The sequence below is a fragment of the Abramis brama genome (assembly GCF_963993115.1).
Source record: "Abramis brama genome assembly, chromosome: 14".
Taxonomy (NCBI): domain Eukaryota; kingdom Metazoa; phylum Chordata; class Actinopteri; order Cypriniformes; family Leuciscidae; genus Abramis; species Abramis brama.
The window spans coordinates 4,422,910-4,439,560 of record NC_139976.1 but is presented as its reverse complement, the minus strand read 5'-3'; the positions used below and the strand labels follow the sequence as shown (position 1 = coordinate 4,439,560).

At 38.7% G+C, this 16,651-nt stretch overlaps 2 protein-coding genes across 3 annotated transcripts in view; one reads left to right on the top strand and one right to left on the bottom strand.

The window, feature by feature from the left end:
- dock1 (dedicator of cytokinesis 1) overlaps positions 1 to 16,651 on the bottom strand; it is a 236,687-nt gene that overhangs the window by 99,917 nt on the left and 120,119 nt on the right. The window lies entirely within an intron of this gene.
- insyn2a (inhibitory synaptic factor 2A) overlaps positions 1 to 16,651 on the top strand; it is a 43,081-nt gene that overhangs the window by 13,639 nt on the left and 12,791 nt on the right. The window contains exons 2-3 of the mRNA XM_084134950.1: positions 2,711 to 3,932; positions 13,548 to 13,619. Of these exons, the coding sequence (XP_083991076.1) occupies positions 2,716 to 3,932; positions 13,548 to 13,619 (1,289 nt within the window). The 5' untranslated portion in view covers positions 2,711 to 2,715. The remainder of the gene's footprint in view (positions 1 to 2,710; positions 3,933 to 13,547; positions 13,620 to 16,651) is intronic.

The window sequence follows — 16,651 nt, the reverse complement described above, 5'->3', positions numbered from 1 at the left end:
TGTTTGTGTGTTGTACAGGCAAGCATGTGTTTGGATGCTGTATTGAAGGTTTGTAATGATGTCTGCAGCTCACATCGATCTTGAACAGGTGTTGGAGATGGGTAGTCGGCGAGGGTCTGTCACCATCGGTTTATCTCTCCTTCCTCAAGGCCCTTACCAAATGATTTAGAGTAATAGACATAATCCAATAGTGCAGAGAGAATTAGAGATGTTCAACATGACACTCATGCAGAAGTGCAGCGAAGTAACTCTGAGATCAGCGTGCATGTAAACTCGGAGAGGTATCCCAGACTCTATTAGATTAGATATTATTGGATTCCAAGAAAGTTTGCCGTTCCTGTATGGACTTCTATTTGCCGTCGTCTACCATTGTGCACAAGAAAACCTGTATGAGACATTTTTAGTGGTGTTTCAGACGGCTCATTTGTAGGGTGTGTGATTTGAAGAAACCACTAATATCACATTTTAAACTTTGGTGTATTCGAGTCGGAATGATTACTCAAATCGTGTGGCTTGTTAAGAAGAGGTGTGCTGGTATTTTAAGAAATTGTACATGGAAAGGAGGTGGGAAAAGGCATGCCACATGTTTTAATGTTTTTGAAAGAAAACCCTTTTCTGCTCATACAGTTAAAACAGTAACTTTGTGAAATATTATTAAAATTTAAAATTACTATTTTCTGTTTGAATATATTGTAAACTGTAATTTATTCCTGTGATCAAAGCTGAATTTTCAGCATCATTACTCCAGTCTTCAGTGTCACATGATCCTTCAGAGATCATTCTAATATGATGATTTGCTGTTCAAGAAACACGTCTGATTATCATCAATGTTGAAAACAGTTATACAGCTCAATGTTTTTTTTTTTGTGTTTTTTTTTGGAAACCCCGATTTGGGTATTATTGGATGAACAAAGTTCAAAAGAACAGCATTTATTTGAATTTTTTTGCAACATTATAAATGTTTTTACTGATCACATTTAATCAATGTAATGCATCCTTGCTAAATAAAATAAAAAAGTCTTCCTTCCTTCCTTCCTTCCCTTCCTTCCCTTCCTTCCAAAACTTTTGAACAGTATTACACATTGAAGGAAAGAACTGAATATCGCAGAAACTTGAGGGGAGATGTGGGTGAGATTGTAGGACTACTCGTTAAATAGTTAAAAGGGGAACTGGAACACAAAAGGTTGATCTACAAGATAAGACTAAAGATATCCTAGGCCACACTAAAGGTTTAAAGCTGCTGCTTCAGACGGTTCCTATCTGTTGTTGTGAATCTTTCATATTTGAAAGACAAGGTTACTGGAGGGAAAATCAGATTTGGTTCAAAAGTCCTGGGTTACTGTGTTCAGATATCACCCAGCTTGAGTAGCGTTAGCCATCACTGCAAACTTCACAACATTCAAACTGTAACCTTGAAGAAAGACACTCATTTTCCTGTTTGTTTTTATCATTGCATAACTATCTTTCCCTTCCTGTGGAAGAAGAAAACAAATCTATAACACAGTTAATCAAAAAGCAGCCAGAAAAAACTAGGGATGTGCTAGGGAAGTCATAATAGACCAGTGAGTGTGAAAGGCTAGTCGGTTTTAAGGAAGCCTGATATAATTAGGCTGATTCATGTCAAATACACACCATTATGACACATTCTTGTGTTCAATAACAGCTCGATGAAGTGCAACAGAAAAGAAAAGAACTGGTCTCAAGACATGTTTTTAAAACAATTTTCACTTTATTGTTATGTGCGCAATAGACCTGCCCTTTAACTTCACAAAACCATCATAGTCCACACAAAAAAACAGAGACCTACACTTTATAACAAAACAGCTGACAATAACAGAGAAGTACAACAGTAATTGTTCTTGAAATGTATTGTTGAAAGCACATCGATCTATCCATCCATCCATCCATCCATCCATCCATCCATCCATCCATCCACCCATCCACCCATCAAATAATAATATAAAAGAAGATATTTTATATAGTTACTAGTTAAGCTTAAGTTAAGATCTGAGAAAAAGAATAACAAACAAATACATATATATACACATGCACAAGAATGTGGTATACTAGTGGTTTATCTATCAATATATAAGAAAATATACAAATACAATGCTCAAATAAGATGATCTCAAAAAGCAGAGCAACAAACACACTCCTATATTTCCACGAATCATGGCACTAAAAAAAGGCAGTTTGACACACAGGCCCCGGAGGGATGCTGGAAGTGTTTGTCAGGGTGATGCTGCTGAATCACAGGGCAGACAGTGTCTCTCTTTCTATTAGTTAGCTGAGGTATGGTGAACCCCAGGGAGGCAGATAGATGACGCAGTTTCACTCCTATCATTCTCCCTGCGTGCGGTCGCTTCAGGAACACACGAGATTAAGAGATGCAATTAACTGTCAAAGACAAACAAGTCACGGGCTAAGACAACACTCACGAGATTGCTACATAAATTTCACCGCAAACAAGCCGAGCAGGTTAGCGAGGGAGAGGACGCTAATTCGGTATATGAAATGTTCATAGAGCCAGTGGATGAAGGATGTTGCAGCTGTGCCCTTTTGTGGTTACATGACTTATTATTTTCACATTTGTGTCAGATCATTTAAGCACAGATCTAATCTACTAACACAATTTCATGCAAGATACAGTTGCTGAAAGCAAATGCACCATTCTTTCAACTAATAACATCTCTACCGTTTGTGTTTGCAGGAACCATGGTGAGCAAGGACGCTGGTAAATGCACGCTCACCAACTCTGAGTCGGACTCAGAGGCAACAGCGGCTTCCATGGCCCTGGAGGTCAAAGGATCGTCAGACGAAAGCAGACATGTGCGCAAGCGCAACAAGGCCCTTCAGGTGCGCTTCAAGGACATCTGCGAAGCCCAGAACGAACAGGCCGCTGCGGCCCGAGGAGGGAAGCCGCCCTACAAGGTGGCGTACCGCAAGTACATGACCGTCCCAGCTCGCCGATCAATTCCCAATGTCACCAAAAGCACTGGAGTGCAAACCTCACCGGATCTTAGGAAGCGTTACCAGACTTTTCCATTTGAGCGAAAGAAAGGACACACGGTCAAGCATGCCGCTGCGGTGGAGAGCTGTAAGGACCAGGACGATGTGTTTGTTATTGATGTGAAGAGGGCGAAAGCAACTGTGGCGAGCAGGGAGTGTGCTCCCTCTCATAATCTGAGGAAAACAAAAGCATTAATGCACACCAGCAAGTGCATCGCAACCATTGAGCAACATCCGCAAGCCAGAGAGTGTCTGGAGAGAACGGACGGGCCGTGCTCGGACGCTCTGGTTCTTCCCTCTCCGACTGATAGGACCATTGCGGGAGCGGACCACTCGGACTATCAGATGTGTAGCGTCAGAAGTAAACACAGTAAGGGCTTCCGGAGAGACTCCGAAACTCTTGATCGCTCAGGCAAGCTGCAGTTGCTGAACTCTGGGGAGAGCGCTGGGAATATTCTCCAGGATTCCTCCTCCAAAGTGACGGGACCCATCGCGTGGAACTCCCTCACGCAGGTGGAGTGCTTGGAGAGTCCGACCGAGCGCAGCAAACGCAAGGCGGCACTGCAGCTCAACGGCCTGCAGTCACAGACGCTCCCGCGGGCCAGTTGCACGACGCAGGTCCAGTGCCACGTGGGTACACTGTCCGCTCGACCGCTGCGGGCCATGGAGGAGGTGGCGCCGGTGACTTCGGTCTCCTCCACAGCCGTTCCCATGCCGGCACCTCCGTGCAGGGGAGTCATGGGAGCCGGAACTCTACGGACGGATAATGAGGCGTGCAAGCAGATAGTGCCTGTCAATCAGGATGGGGATGTTAAAGCGCAGCTCCAAGCCATGGAAAACATGATCAGCTCCAGCCAGGAAACCATTAAAGTGCTGCTGGGTGTCATTCAGGAGCTGGAAAAAGGAGAAGCTCATAGAGAAGGGTAAGACGCTGTACATTAACCAGCATGCAAATAGTAACCGCAGAATTGCACCAAGCAGAAATGTATTTCCATACACGTTTCCCCTAAGATGTCAACTGCAATGTGATGAAAGCACCAACAAGCTATAATGCACGTGCATTAATGTTCAGAACGTTTATTTTCATTTATGAATGAGATACAAGAAACACATACACAATAACATTACATCAATTGCATTGTTTGGTTCTCAAACTGACTGCTACATTAAGTCTTATTAGAATGGATAAGTTAATCTTTGGTTGGTTAGCAAGTCTTTAAATTGTGTGCCAACAAAATTGCACCAAGCAGAATTGCATTTCCACACGCATTTACCCAAACATCCACAACTCATGCCAAATACAGTGTGTTGAAAGAGCTAACAAGCTGCAATGCACATTGTTCAGAAAGTTGACAAAAAGATGGATTACTTTGCTTGTCTCTATACATTTATGCATGGGATACAAGAAACTATTTCGACACTTTACATCAGTCCCAAGTATTGTTTGGTTCTCAGACTGACTGCTATAGTAGGTCTAATTAGGATGGATAAGTGCATCTTCGGGTGGTTAGAAAGACTATTAAGAGCAGCACTCTTTTTCATATTGACTTGTATCACCTTGGACTCAACCTGGGAAATTTGCTAGAGGCCTTCTAAATACTGTATAGTACTAATGATGCCAAACGCCTTTAACTTTCAAGAGCACCTATTTAATATAACAACTGAATCGGTTCCATTTCGTGGCAAATACATTAAGCAATGACACATCTTTTTAAGAGAGAAGAGAAAGTTGTTAAAATGTAGAAGTACCTCACAAAGGAGAGAAAATACTGCAGTATATTTGGACAAAAAAAAAAAAGGGGGTTTACTTACTTAAATAAAAAGGATTATTTACGTGCATAACAACTGAATATTTACAGTCAGAGCCAATCAATGACAAACCATCTCATTCCCACAGCAGGGCATCATGTAAATCTCCCTAAACTACCACTTTAAAATATTCCAACACCACATTTATCTTTCTCCCACCCAGCTAGGCATAACACGCTGATTATTTCAGCATTTACACATTAAGAGAGCCACTTAAGTTTGCATGCAATTTAGAGAAACACTATGATATTACAAGACTAAATCCAATGTTTGAGGCTGGTTAGGTTAAGTGAGCAAAACTTTAGTTTGCACAGAAAGCTGACTCAATCTCCCGCACATCCACAGACATATTTCCCTAAAGATGCTTTGGGATGTAAGGACTGGAACCCTGCCAGGATAGTGATTATAAACAGCATTAATTACCCGCAAGACTACATGTCTACTTTATATAGTTGAAGCATAATTAAGGTCACAGCAAAAGGATTTCATAAACAACTGATCCAGAGGATGACATCATAATGTTTAGAGATCCACTCAACCACAAACTCTGAGAATCATGGGACAATGGACCACAGCCTGAACAAAAAAAACAACAACAACGTATTTTGCATAATATATATGCATTATCCGATGCATTAATAATTTTAGCAAGAATTTATAAAGCCTCAGTGTATAAGCACTTATATAAACGTCTAATGGTACGCTTCACATAAACAAATAAAGCTCAGCCTAGGTTTAAGAGAGGATACCATCTAACATAACCTCAGCAAATGCCTCAGAGGTTTCTTATGGATAATGCTTTTGCACATTTTACACTTAAAGTAATATTTTAATGTATTCTCAGGGCAGAGTTTTCAATTCCCCAGCTCAGGATTGAGAAAGTGCATTTTCCTGCATTCAATGCAGAAACAGTTAATGCTTGTGTGGATACGCAACATTAGTCTCATTCCACACACTCAGAAATGTCATTCTCATGACAAAAGACAAACGTAGTGTGACTGGAGGGCATAGGTGAATGTATTCATAATTACATCTGTTACATTACCGCTGGCGTGATGTAGTACTATCTTTTCAATGTGTTCAAAAGCATGAAAAGAGGCGTTTGACTCAAAAAGTTGCTACAGGATCAAAGGGAATGCTAGCGGTTGTGTAGCTTAACTGTGCGTACTATCAGTAAAAAGCGTGGTGTGTATTACTTAACGATCAAAACAAACATTAAGTGAATCGTGGAAACAAACAAAAATAACATTTCCTTAAAACATGCAATAAATTAAACAATGTGTTCACACCATGTCGTACTCACCGTAACTTCGAGATGACAACATGTGACGTTCTACTCGGAGCCGTACAGGTGCAGCTGGTACAAGTATGAGCTCTCCAAAATATATATCCCAATAATAATAGTATATATTCCAATATTTTTAAAATTCATTTTTAAAATTCATTTTCAATTTTTTATTCATATTAAACTCATGAATTAAATCATTTCAAGAAAAATAAATAAATCTAAGCATAATTTATAATTCAAGCAAACCACATATTCATAAAATCAAAATAAAGCAAATATATGAATGAAACGATTTCATTAACATCAGATTTATTAATATTTAATTCACGATTATAAAAATAGGTCTTACCACAGAGTGAGTGATTTATTGATTGATTGAGTGCGCAAGAGATTGAGTGAGTGAGTGAGTGAGTGAGTGAGTGAGTGAGTGAGTGAGTGAGTATGGCTGTGTTCCACTCCATATTTTTATGCCTTTCACCCGCTTACTTCCCTCCGTCTCATGGACTCAAATGTGCGTCATTGCTTACGTTGCACGAGTCAGTGAGTGAGGCTATGTTCACACTGTTAGCTTTTGGGATTGGCAACCGCATTTACTTGTGAGGTGTGAGTCTCGAAATGTCCCGTTCAAACAGCAACTTACAGTAGCGTCTCGAATACTGTATGAATGAACGTGTAACTGAAGTCAAGCCCGTATTCTCGTACCAGTAACCATAGTGACAGTGACTGAAGTAGTTTCAAAGATGGCAACGTCCATAAAACTAAAAAGCCCCATCACTTCTGAGTCCAACTGACCATTCGCAAAGACCCGCCCCCTTTAGCTACTGTTGCTATGTCCGACAAGCCACGACGCTCTCACGCAGTGAAAAACACATCCCGGAGCAGAGAGGACACAGAGAGGACACAGACAACACACTGACAGACAGGACAGACCAGGTTACTTTTGATATGAAACAAAGTCTCACCTTTCAAATTTGGTCATTTTTTAAAGAAATGTAAACAATAAATACCGTTTTGTGGCTCTTCAATGTGTCTGACAGATCGTTGTAGAGCCTCAGTTAAAGCTTCTTGTGAACCGATCATCTCTTCCTTCTAGTTCATTTATAGCATCAAATAAACATGAATGAACATAAGGAGGAGTGTTGTTTTAACCACAGAAAGACGTCAGTACACTCCGTTTTTCAAGTTCAAATCCTCCAACGTTAATCCGCTAACTCTCCTGAATGCTTTGTTGGACAAAAATGGCGGATTCGGAGGATGGCGGATTATGATTGTTCAGATCGCCTGTCAATCAAACTCCCTGCGAAGGGTCAATTGAGCCGTGAGTTCATTACTCACATCTTCATTAACCAACATCAGCTTTTATATCTGGGTAGAGAAAGGAGCACACAGAGGCAGTGAGTGAGTGAGTGAGTGAGTGAGTGAGTGAGTGAGTGAGTGAGTGAGTGAATTAATATTTATCTGCCCACTGATAGCCATATATAATCTAGTGTTGCATGCAACATCTCATCTGGATGACATGTCTATACATCATCATCATAACCAGGCCTCGGTGAAATGTGAGGTGCATTCTGCATAAGAATAATTGTTATTTTCTGAACTTTCTGAAAATCTATTTAAATAGTAATCAATGCTATCTGCACAAATATGGAGCCCAATAATGTAGTGTCCTTTGTGGGAGAATTCAACTTGTGTCCCAAAGATCTTCCCTCTCTCTCTTTCTCTCTCTCTGTGTATACAACATAATTGACTTCCTTTTTACATTCTAACACATCGCCTCGCTCTGGAGGGTTCGGTCTGATCACCACTGGCAGCCAGTGCCTTGTGAGAAACATTATTCTGCCCTCCTGTCCAAACCCTGGGCTCTCAGCAGCAGTGCTATACATCACTGTCCCCATTAGGCACGGAAACTAGCCTCAGATAAACCCCACGCATCACCAAACAGCACTTCACATGCTCTCTTTAGAGGCAAAATGGCCGCCGGTGTCCCGCTCTTTTTCGCGATGAGCCCCGCAGTTTGACCTTTTAAGGAAGCAGGGGCAGAGCTCAGGGGTCGCAGACAGATCGCTGTTAACGGCCGAGTGGGAGAGGAGCTACTGCCTAAAACCAGGCAGTCTCAGACCAAAAAACAGAATCAGACTCTCTCTGAGTCACAGAGGACCAGGCCGTTTCGCTGCACAGTCCATCTGAGGTCACAGTTCATTTTCTGAACGATCAAGCTGCCACAAATGAGTCTGACTGGAAAAAGGGGATCGGGATACAAATGCAAACTCCAGTCCTGTTCACCTCTGACATGAAAGCAATCTGGCCTAAATCACTCAATACTGATTTTAATTTCTTTTTTTCAGAACTGATAGGGTCACTCAACTGACCCTATCAGAACTGACACTCAATCACTCAGAACTGATAGGGTCAAGTGTCTGATAACCAATACGGAGAAGCATTTTTTATTTTTTGTTCCATTTTTGCTTTTTGACAATAATAATAATAATAATAATAATAATAATAATAATAATAAATAATAACCTCTGAAGGTGAACTGCCTACTGAATAAAACTAGTACTATGCTAAATAATAATAAAGTCAAATTATTTGTATTATAAGTGTAAAAACAAAAACTATATGTGTGAGGAAATACTGGAAAGTATGGAAATGGTTTGATCATGCTTTCTAAACAAAACAACTATTATTATATTAATATAAAAATCAGCAAATCGAGTTCTTTAATCATGGCAATGGTATTTTTCATAATAGCTAATTTTATAAGAAATTCAAAATTCATTTCATCACTGGCAAATTCATTTCCCAGGAATTCATTTAATTCAAAATTCATTTAATATGAATTGAATATATATATATTAAACATGGATTGAATCATTTAAAAAAAAAATATATAATTCAATAATATAGAACTCATGGATTAACCAAAATAATGCGTTACCAAATTAAATGCATTACAGTCTTTAAAAAATAAAGAATATGGGGTGCATCAACTGCATCAATTTAAATAATAATAATAATTAAAATAGAGCATACTAAAAAGGTAAAAAATTGAGACAAAACAATAAACAAGGAATATTCTGGGTTAAAGTTAAACACAACGAAAGCATGAGTTAAAGAGTGGTTTAAGTACCAGAACTTACCACAGTACAAACTCTGACTCAGACACGAGTACAGAATAAAACTCTGGCCGGAATGTTCCAGTAATGAGAGAAAGAGTGTATAGGTGAAGAAACAGACAGTACGAGAGACAGACAGATATGACAACATGCCTCATCAGAGTTATTAATCACTCCGTCGGCTTCCTGTCAGTCTGACATTGGCCCTCCATCACAGGACAAGTTGGAGGGGTCAATGGGTCGCCGCATTCTTGCCAGCAAAGCAATTGTTACGGCGACAGGCGGTAATTACTAATGGCAGCCAACACTGGAAGTGCAGCTTCTCGAAATTTCTGACCCCACGTCTCCACACAGATGGAGTTGGAAAGACGAAATGTTACCGCCACCGGCAAGTGAAAACATGTTGACGAAAGAATATTTATGATATTTGTTTTAACATTTATTAACGTTAGAAATATTCAGCTCAGCAACTCCTGCTCAAGGGAGCAAACAGGGCATAATCAAAGCCAACACAAACACATACAAGAGACTAAGAATCAGATGTAAACACTGACTACTGTTCACCGAGAGGAAGGGAAATAAGACTCCGTTACCAGGCAAAAGATCACCAATATACCTCGAAAACGACAAGCATTACACATACATACAACTTCAAAGTTTTATATTTACAATTAAATATGCGGAATAAGATAGTTATTCTCCAGTCATAAGAACAACCTTTTAACCATTTAAGTTTGATGAACTTCACTACACACAACTTTATAATGAATGATTAACCTAAGAGACAGAGACCACAGATATTAATTATAACTAGTATGTTAGAAAGTGAATGAGATGTTCCCGCTCTGACTGATTCACTTTAAGGATATTTATACTTCAGCAAGGAAGCATTAAACTGATCAAAAGTGACAGTGAAGACATTTATAATGTTCCAAAAGACTTCCATTTCAAATAAATGCAAAAAGTTTCCACAAAAATATGAAGCAGCACAACCGTTTTCAACATTGATAATAATCAGAAATGTTTTTTTGAGCAGCAAATCATCATATTAGAATGATCATGAAGGATCATGTGACTGAAGACTGGAGTAATGATGCTGAAAATTCACAGGAATAAATTACATTTTATATTCAAATAGAAAACAGTTATTTTAAATTACGATAATATTTCACAATATTACTATTTTATTGTATCAAATAAATGCAGCCTTGTTTAGCATAAAAATCTTACTGAACTTTTGAAAAGTAGAGTACATTTATTTGGGCAAACTTTCAATTACGTCAACAGCAAGACTTATTATGTATTCTAGTCATAATATTCTTATCCCATAACGTTCACATCACACTGAAAACTCTCATGCACAACTCTGAACAAGATATTAATTATTTTAGCGCAGCGTTGAAGATTCATCAGTGGTGAAGCAGGAGACACTGGTCAGCGAGTCAGCGAGTGCTGAACTGTAAGGCTCAGTCTCGGGAAAGTGTGCAAACCTCCAGTGAGCGACACTGAAGTGACTATAATGAGATGTGTTCTAGTATTATGTATAATTTATTCAGCATTTGAATAACAGTTTTGTTTTTCATGCTGTTAAGAGAGCCGACGTGACGCTGATTGCTGATGTACAAAACAGCGATGAAGTAATTCAGGAACACAGCTTTCCGCTTCAACAAACATTACACACTTCTAGGCTGATTATAATTTGCTTTGAATCAAATATTTACATACAAAGTTCTACAGCTTAAGAGAATGACTGATAATAGTGAAACTCTGGCAAAAAGCACTGGTTTAGGTACTGAACTGTCCGTTTCCGCCCCCCTGAGCGCAGTCTGATTTAGGTGAGGATGATCGCATCAAGCAAATCTCCAGCAGAAATGATATCATCATCCCCTCTGGTCCAACCCACAGGATTTTGTGAAGGAATCAAGCCGAGGTTAGAGTCTCCATGGTCATTCCTGAGTACTAAAAGCGCCCATGAACTCTACTGTCAGATCATATTCCATGTTCCTCTGCAGGCCGGAGGCTAGTGTGATCATACAAACTACATGTGCAGTGGACATATCTGCATTTATCTCCTGTTGGGCAATGTCAAATCATGTTCCTGTGGACTCTGTACAGGGTTAAAGGTCAAAAATGGTGACAGATTGTAAGCCTACTCCTGAAATGAAGGCTATTAAAGGCACACTATGCAGTTTCGCCCCCTAGAGTCGCTGTGGAGTACTTGTATTTAACGTTACTGTCGTAAACACCACTCACGCAGAGCCGTCTCTGCACTCTTCCGACCGCGCTTTCTTCGCTTTCTTCATCGACTCTGCCATGATTCACGTCTGAAATGCGTGCTAGTGTCTTCCATAGAGGCGGCTTCATATGTTGTTGATGTATGTGACGTCGTGCCGTAAAGCAGGTCGTGATTCTCGCGAGATTTGGCATGCGCCACCTCTCAAACCTGCATTGCTGTTTTTTCCCAGTGACGTCCTCATTTTAAGTTGTTTCCAGTTATAATGAGACAAAATCATTTGGCATTGTGCCGATTTGTGTCGTATAAAAAAATATCGATTTCTCGTTTTTAATCGATTCTCATTTTTACGAAACGTTATCGATTCTTAAATCCCAAGAATCGATTAGTCATCCTGTTTTCAGTTGATGAATGAATGGAACATTGTAGCGCGCATCCCATCCAATAAATGTGCTTTGTTATTATTGATATGAAACAAAGTCTCAGATTTCAAATTACGTCCATTTTCTTATGCAATTCAAAAACATAATTACCGTTTTGGCGCTGTGGCGTGAGATCGCTCTGGCCCAGCAGCGCTCCAGAAGGTCATGTGCGCTCCACCTTCTCTTCCGCCTTAATAATACCAGTTACAGCGCGAAATAAACATGAATGAGCATCTGAAAGTGTGTTAAAAGATAGAGTACAACTTATCGAAGTCCGTATCATGTGACATGGAATCGCTCAATCAGTGTTTGAACCGTGGATAGACGTTAGTAAACAATGTCATGTAACGTCACATTTACCTCAGAAAAAACATATCCAGTGACCATAAACTCAGCTAGAAAAATTAACTCTAGAGAGGAGCATTTTGTTAAATATATGCACCATATTACATATTCATTACAATTTTTAATGTTCTTCAATATTTAATGCATGTTTGAATAAATCTGGAAAGTTTATGACAGCCACCATTTAAATGTTTTATATAATTTCATATAACTATTATTATAAAAATAAATAAAAAGTGTATTTTAAGTGTTTGTATACAAGCCTATAGGCTACAACTGACTCCCATAGTTTACAACAATAGTTGAGAGATTTGTTTTCCTTGAGAAAATTTGCAATGTATTGTACCTGATATCCAAAATAATCAATATTGAATCAAATCGAATCGAATTGCAAGCTTGTGAATCGAAATGGAATCGAATTGTGAAATTTGTGTCAATACCCAGCCCTAGTCGTAAGTCTCACTACAGTCCAGTGATGAAATACGCGTGTCCTGGAAATGAGAAGTGTCAGGTGCCACTCGAGGAAAAGTGAAGCAGGCTGATGTAGATGGCACATTTTCTCCTTCTCGCTCATCTTTCCATGATTTCTCCAAAAAGCATAATATTGAACTTTGTGCATCCACCATGGTCACCGCATGTTAATGAAAACCTCAAATGACAGCGTAAGCTACGCACGACACGTAATCAAACCAATGCGTTTGAAACAGCCATTGCATTTGTACAGCATTGGTCAATCTATCAATTAGAGTAAAGCATGTAAACTGGACAGGTAAACTCATATCAAACTGTGACCCCAAAACTGAGGTACATACCGAACTGTGACTTATGTGTACCATTACACCCCTATTATAGGGGTTTATAAAAAGTTTATACAAATATTAAAAAATATTAATCAATTTTTGGAATTAATTGTAAAATGCAGTTTAATTTCAGTCAGGATGCTATCTTACATGACGTAAAACCACAGCACTCGCTAGAGTCTGGAACAGAGCTATACGCCACACGTATCAGCACATTTTACCTCCTGTTATCACACAAAAGCAGCACAATGTTGTGCGTTGACATTTCTGCAGTGTCTCCGTACTAAAATTTCAAGGCCGTTTTGTTCTCTCATTTCTGATTACACTCACAAACACAGTCGGCGTCCTGCGTGTCCTCTGCAGAACGCCGGGTGTGAAGAATGCTAACATCTCTTTCCCACTGCGTGTATTGACCGTGAGCTGATAATGAGGAACGACAGAGTGAACGAGGGAGCGGCGAACGGGTAGGCGGAGCGGCCAAACAGCCTGTGTAATGACTCGTCCTCTCTCTTTATCTCCTCACAGGCTCTCCTATCGGACCGGACAGGACACGGCCAACTGCGACACGTGTCGGAACAGCGCATGCATTATTTACAGGTTGGTTGCTGCATTTTGTTTAAAGCCAGAGCAAGTGAGCTACAACAGCATGCTGAGCTTACAAAGATCAACTTCAGCCTAATCACAGATTGTGTGAGTAATGAGCGAGATAAAGGAGAGGAAATACGCTCGCTGACAGGAATAGATTAAGGACCTGAGTGGGACACCCTCATCACAGAGCACGGGACAACATTCTATGGATTTAAAGGAATATCTCATTCGAATTTTAAAAGTCATTTTTTACTTGAGGCCATGTCCAATCACATCTGCATGACGTTGTTTTTTTTCTGTGGAATCTGTATGCAGCTCTTTTGCATTTAACAACAGTTCATAAACATTTAAGGACAAGAAAACATCCTTAAAGTACCATAAAAGTGTCCGTACGACTCGTGCAATAAATTCAGTCTTTAAAAAAGCAATATGCTAATCTTTATTCACTGACTGTCTTCCCCTCCGCTGTAGCTAGAGGCTAGAATAAAAAATAAAATAAAAATTGTGTTTGGCTATTGCACAACAAATATACTTGAAAACCAGCACTGCACAAGGTATTAGGATTTTATTTCACTTAGGTTAAGATAAAATCAACATGAAAAAAAAATGTATACATTATGAAGAATTGAAAGAATATTACAATAAAATGTGAAAATAATAAGAACAAATATTATTATAAAAAAAGTGTGTATATATATATATATATATATATATATATATATATATATATATATATATATAAATAAAATAATATAATAAGTAATATCTAAAATAATATAAGTTGTGGTCCTCAAGTAATTTTATTCTGCTTTAAGTATTTTTAGATACCTAAATACTAATATTTTAAGATACAGTGATCATTATCTGCAGTGTATGAACAATCATTGCATTGGGAAAAAAATTGCATAAAGTTTATTTATTTGTACATATATTTAAACTTTTTTTTTAACCTTATGCTTGAGAGAGTAAATAATGGCAACTTTCATTACGGTTGACTTCAGGTGCTCTACAGCGGCTGAGAATCTGTGTCTGTACGGCACTTCTTAAAGCTATAGATGGAGTTCTTATTCAATAGACAGGACAAACACAAACAATATGACAAAACGCCATCCTATCATCTCAAAGCAGCTGAGTGAACTTAAGTGAGACGCACTCATTCTGCAGGAGGAGCCGGAGCAGAAAAGTGTGTCTGAGTGTGTAAAGGTCAGACTGTTAAGCGCTTCTCAGAGTGTTTTTGTCTCCAGTGGGCGGATGGCCATCTTAAAGTGCAATGAGAGCTGAAGTGCGTGCATAAGGGATTCTGGGTAATTGACAGGTAGTAATCGCCAGAGAGCTTGTTTTGCACAATGCAAGATAACTAACAGAAAGAGTTTCACAAGACTTGAAAGCACACAAGTCATACCAATGACTTCTACATCGCATTTCGTTGTGCTTTTTTTGGAAGAACTAGCCACTTAACAAGCATGCAAAACCAAAAAAAAAGAGAAATATCCTGCCTGATTCATTCTGATGTAGGATAAATGTGAGAAGCGTGACAGAGGACAGCTAAGCAGTGCTGTAGATAGACATCGGCTCTCCTGTGAGAAGACCAGCGACAGACACACAATCTAATTTAGCAGCTCTCTTTGAAGCGAAGGCGAGGATTAAACACAATCTAATTACACGCAGCCCAGTCAAAACACTCGACAGGAGAGAGAACCGATCTCTCTGGATGAGCCGAGTGGCAGAAGAAAGTCCTGAAGCAACATGCTCAACGCATCATTTTATTAGCCATCTATCCCAATCATGTCACTGAACTGATGCATGCCAGGGCTGCTGTTTATTCGCTGATTTATTGAAATACAGCACTCTTTTATATGGGGAATATTTTATGCAAGGCAAATCTATGCATTTATAAATATATTCATAGTAATTTGTTTTATTTTAATGTAGCAATTACATAAATAAATGTTGGTCACACTTTAGGGTCCAATTCTCACCATTAACTAACTATTAACTAAGACGTTTGCCTCAAACTCCTAATTACTGCTTATTAATAGTAAGGTAGTTGTTAAGGTTTGGTATTGGGTAAGATAAAGGGATGTAGAATATGGTCGTGCAGAATAAGGCATTAATATGTGCTTTATAAGTACTAATAAACAGCCAATATTCCAGTGATATGCATGCTGATAAGCAACTTGTTTATTGAGAATTGGACCCTAAACTAAAGTGTTACCGAAATTTAAGCAAATAATTTTATGTTAAATTACATTAATGTACCATAAATAAATATAATATTTTTATATTATTAAAATATAATTAAATACTGAATTATATAAATATATCCATAATAATTTGATTTATTGTAGGTAACAATTACAATAGACTATATGAATATGCGATATATAATGTAATATTAATATATAATAAAACGATATCTGCATCTTGTGTGTTGTGCACGTGTTTAAAAATATATGACTTGGCGTAGGCCTACTCTTGTTTACACTGATGACATGCAGAATGGCTTCACATCCTCATAAATCATGCTAATAGAGTTCGTTCTGAAGGAGCTAAAGTGTTCTGCTTAGCATAATATGGTAGGGAGGAGAAATCTCATGACACAAACCGCAGGAGCTCAGATCACTGGTCTTCAGTCTCCGCAGCGGCTCTGAATGAATCCATGTTAGTCGTTCACATCAGGCTGTGTTCCAGACGCTAGTGAGCGGCGACTCCGAGACTTCAGGCAACACGAGTGAGCATGCAACATGAAGGCAGGTCTAAAGCGTATAAAGCTCAATTATTCACTCGATTCAGACAAATTCTAGCCATTGGCACAAGGCAACGTTGTTACTGTTAACTAAAACTATAAATATTAAAATTGCTTTCTGTAATTGAAATAAAGCTGAAATTAAATACAATAAATAATATTAGATTAAAAAAAAAAAAACTTTAGATAAAGCTTAGAAGAATTAAAAAAAGGTTGCATTGGCAACTAAATGAAATAAACAAGTTTAAACTAAAGTACAAAAATGACTAAAAATGTAATAAAAATAAATTAAAGC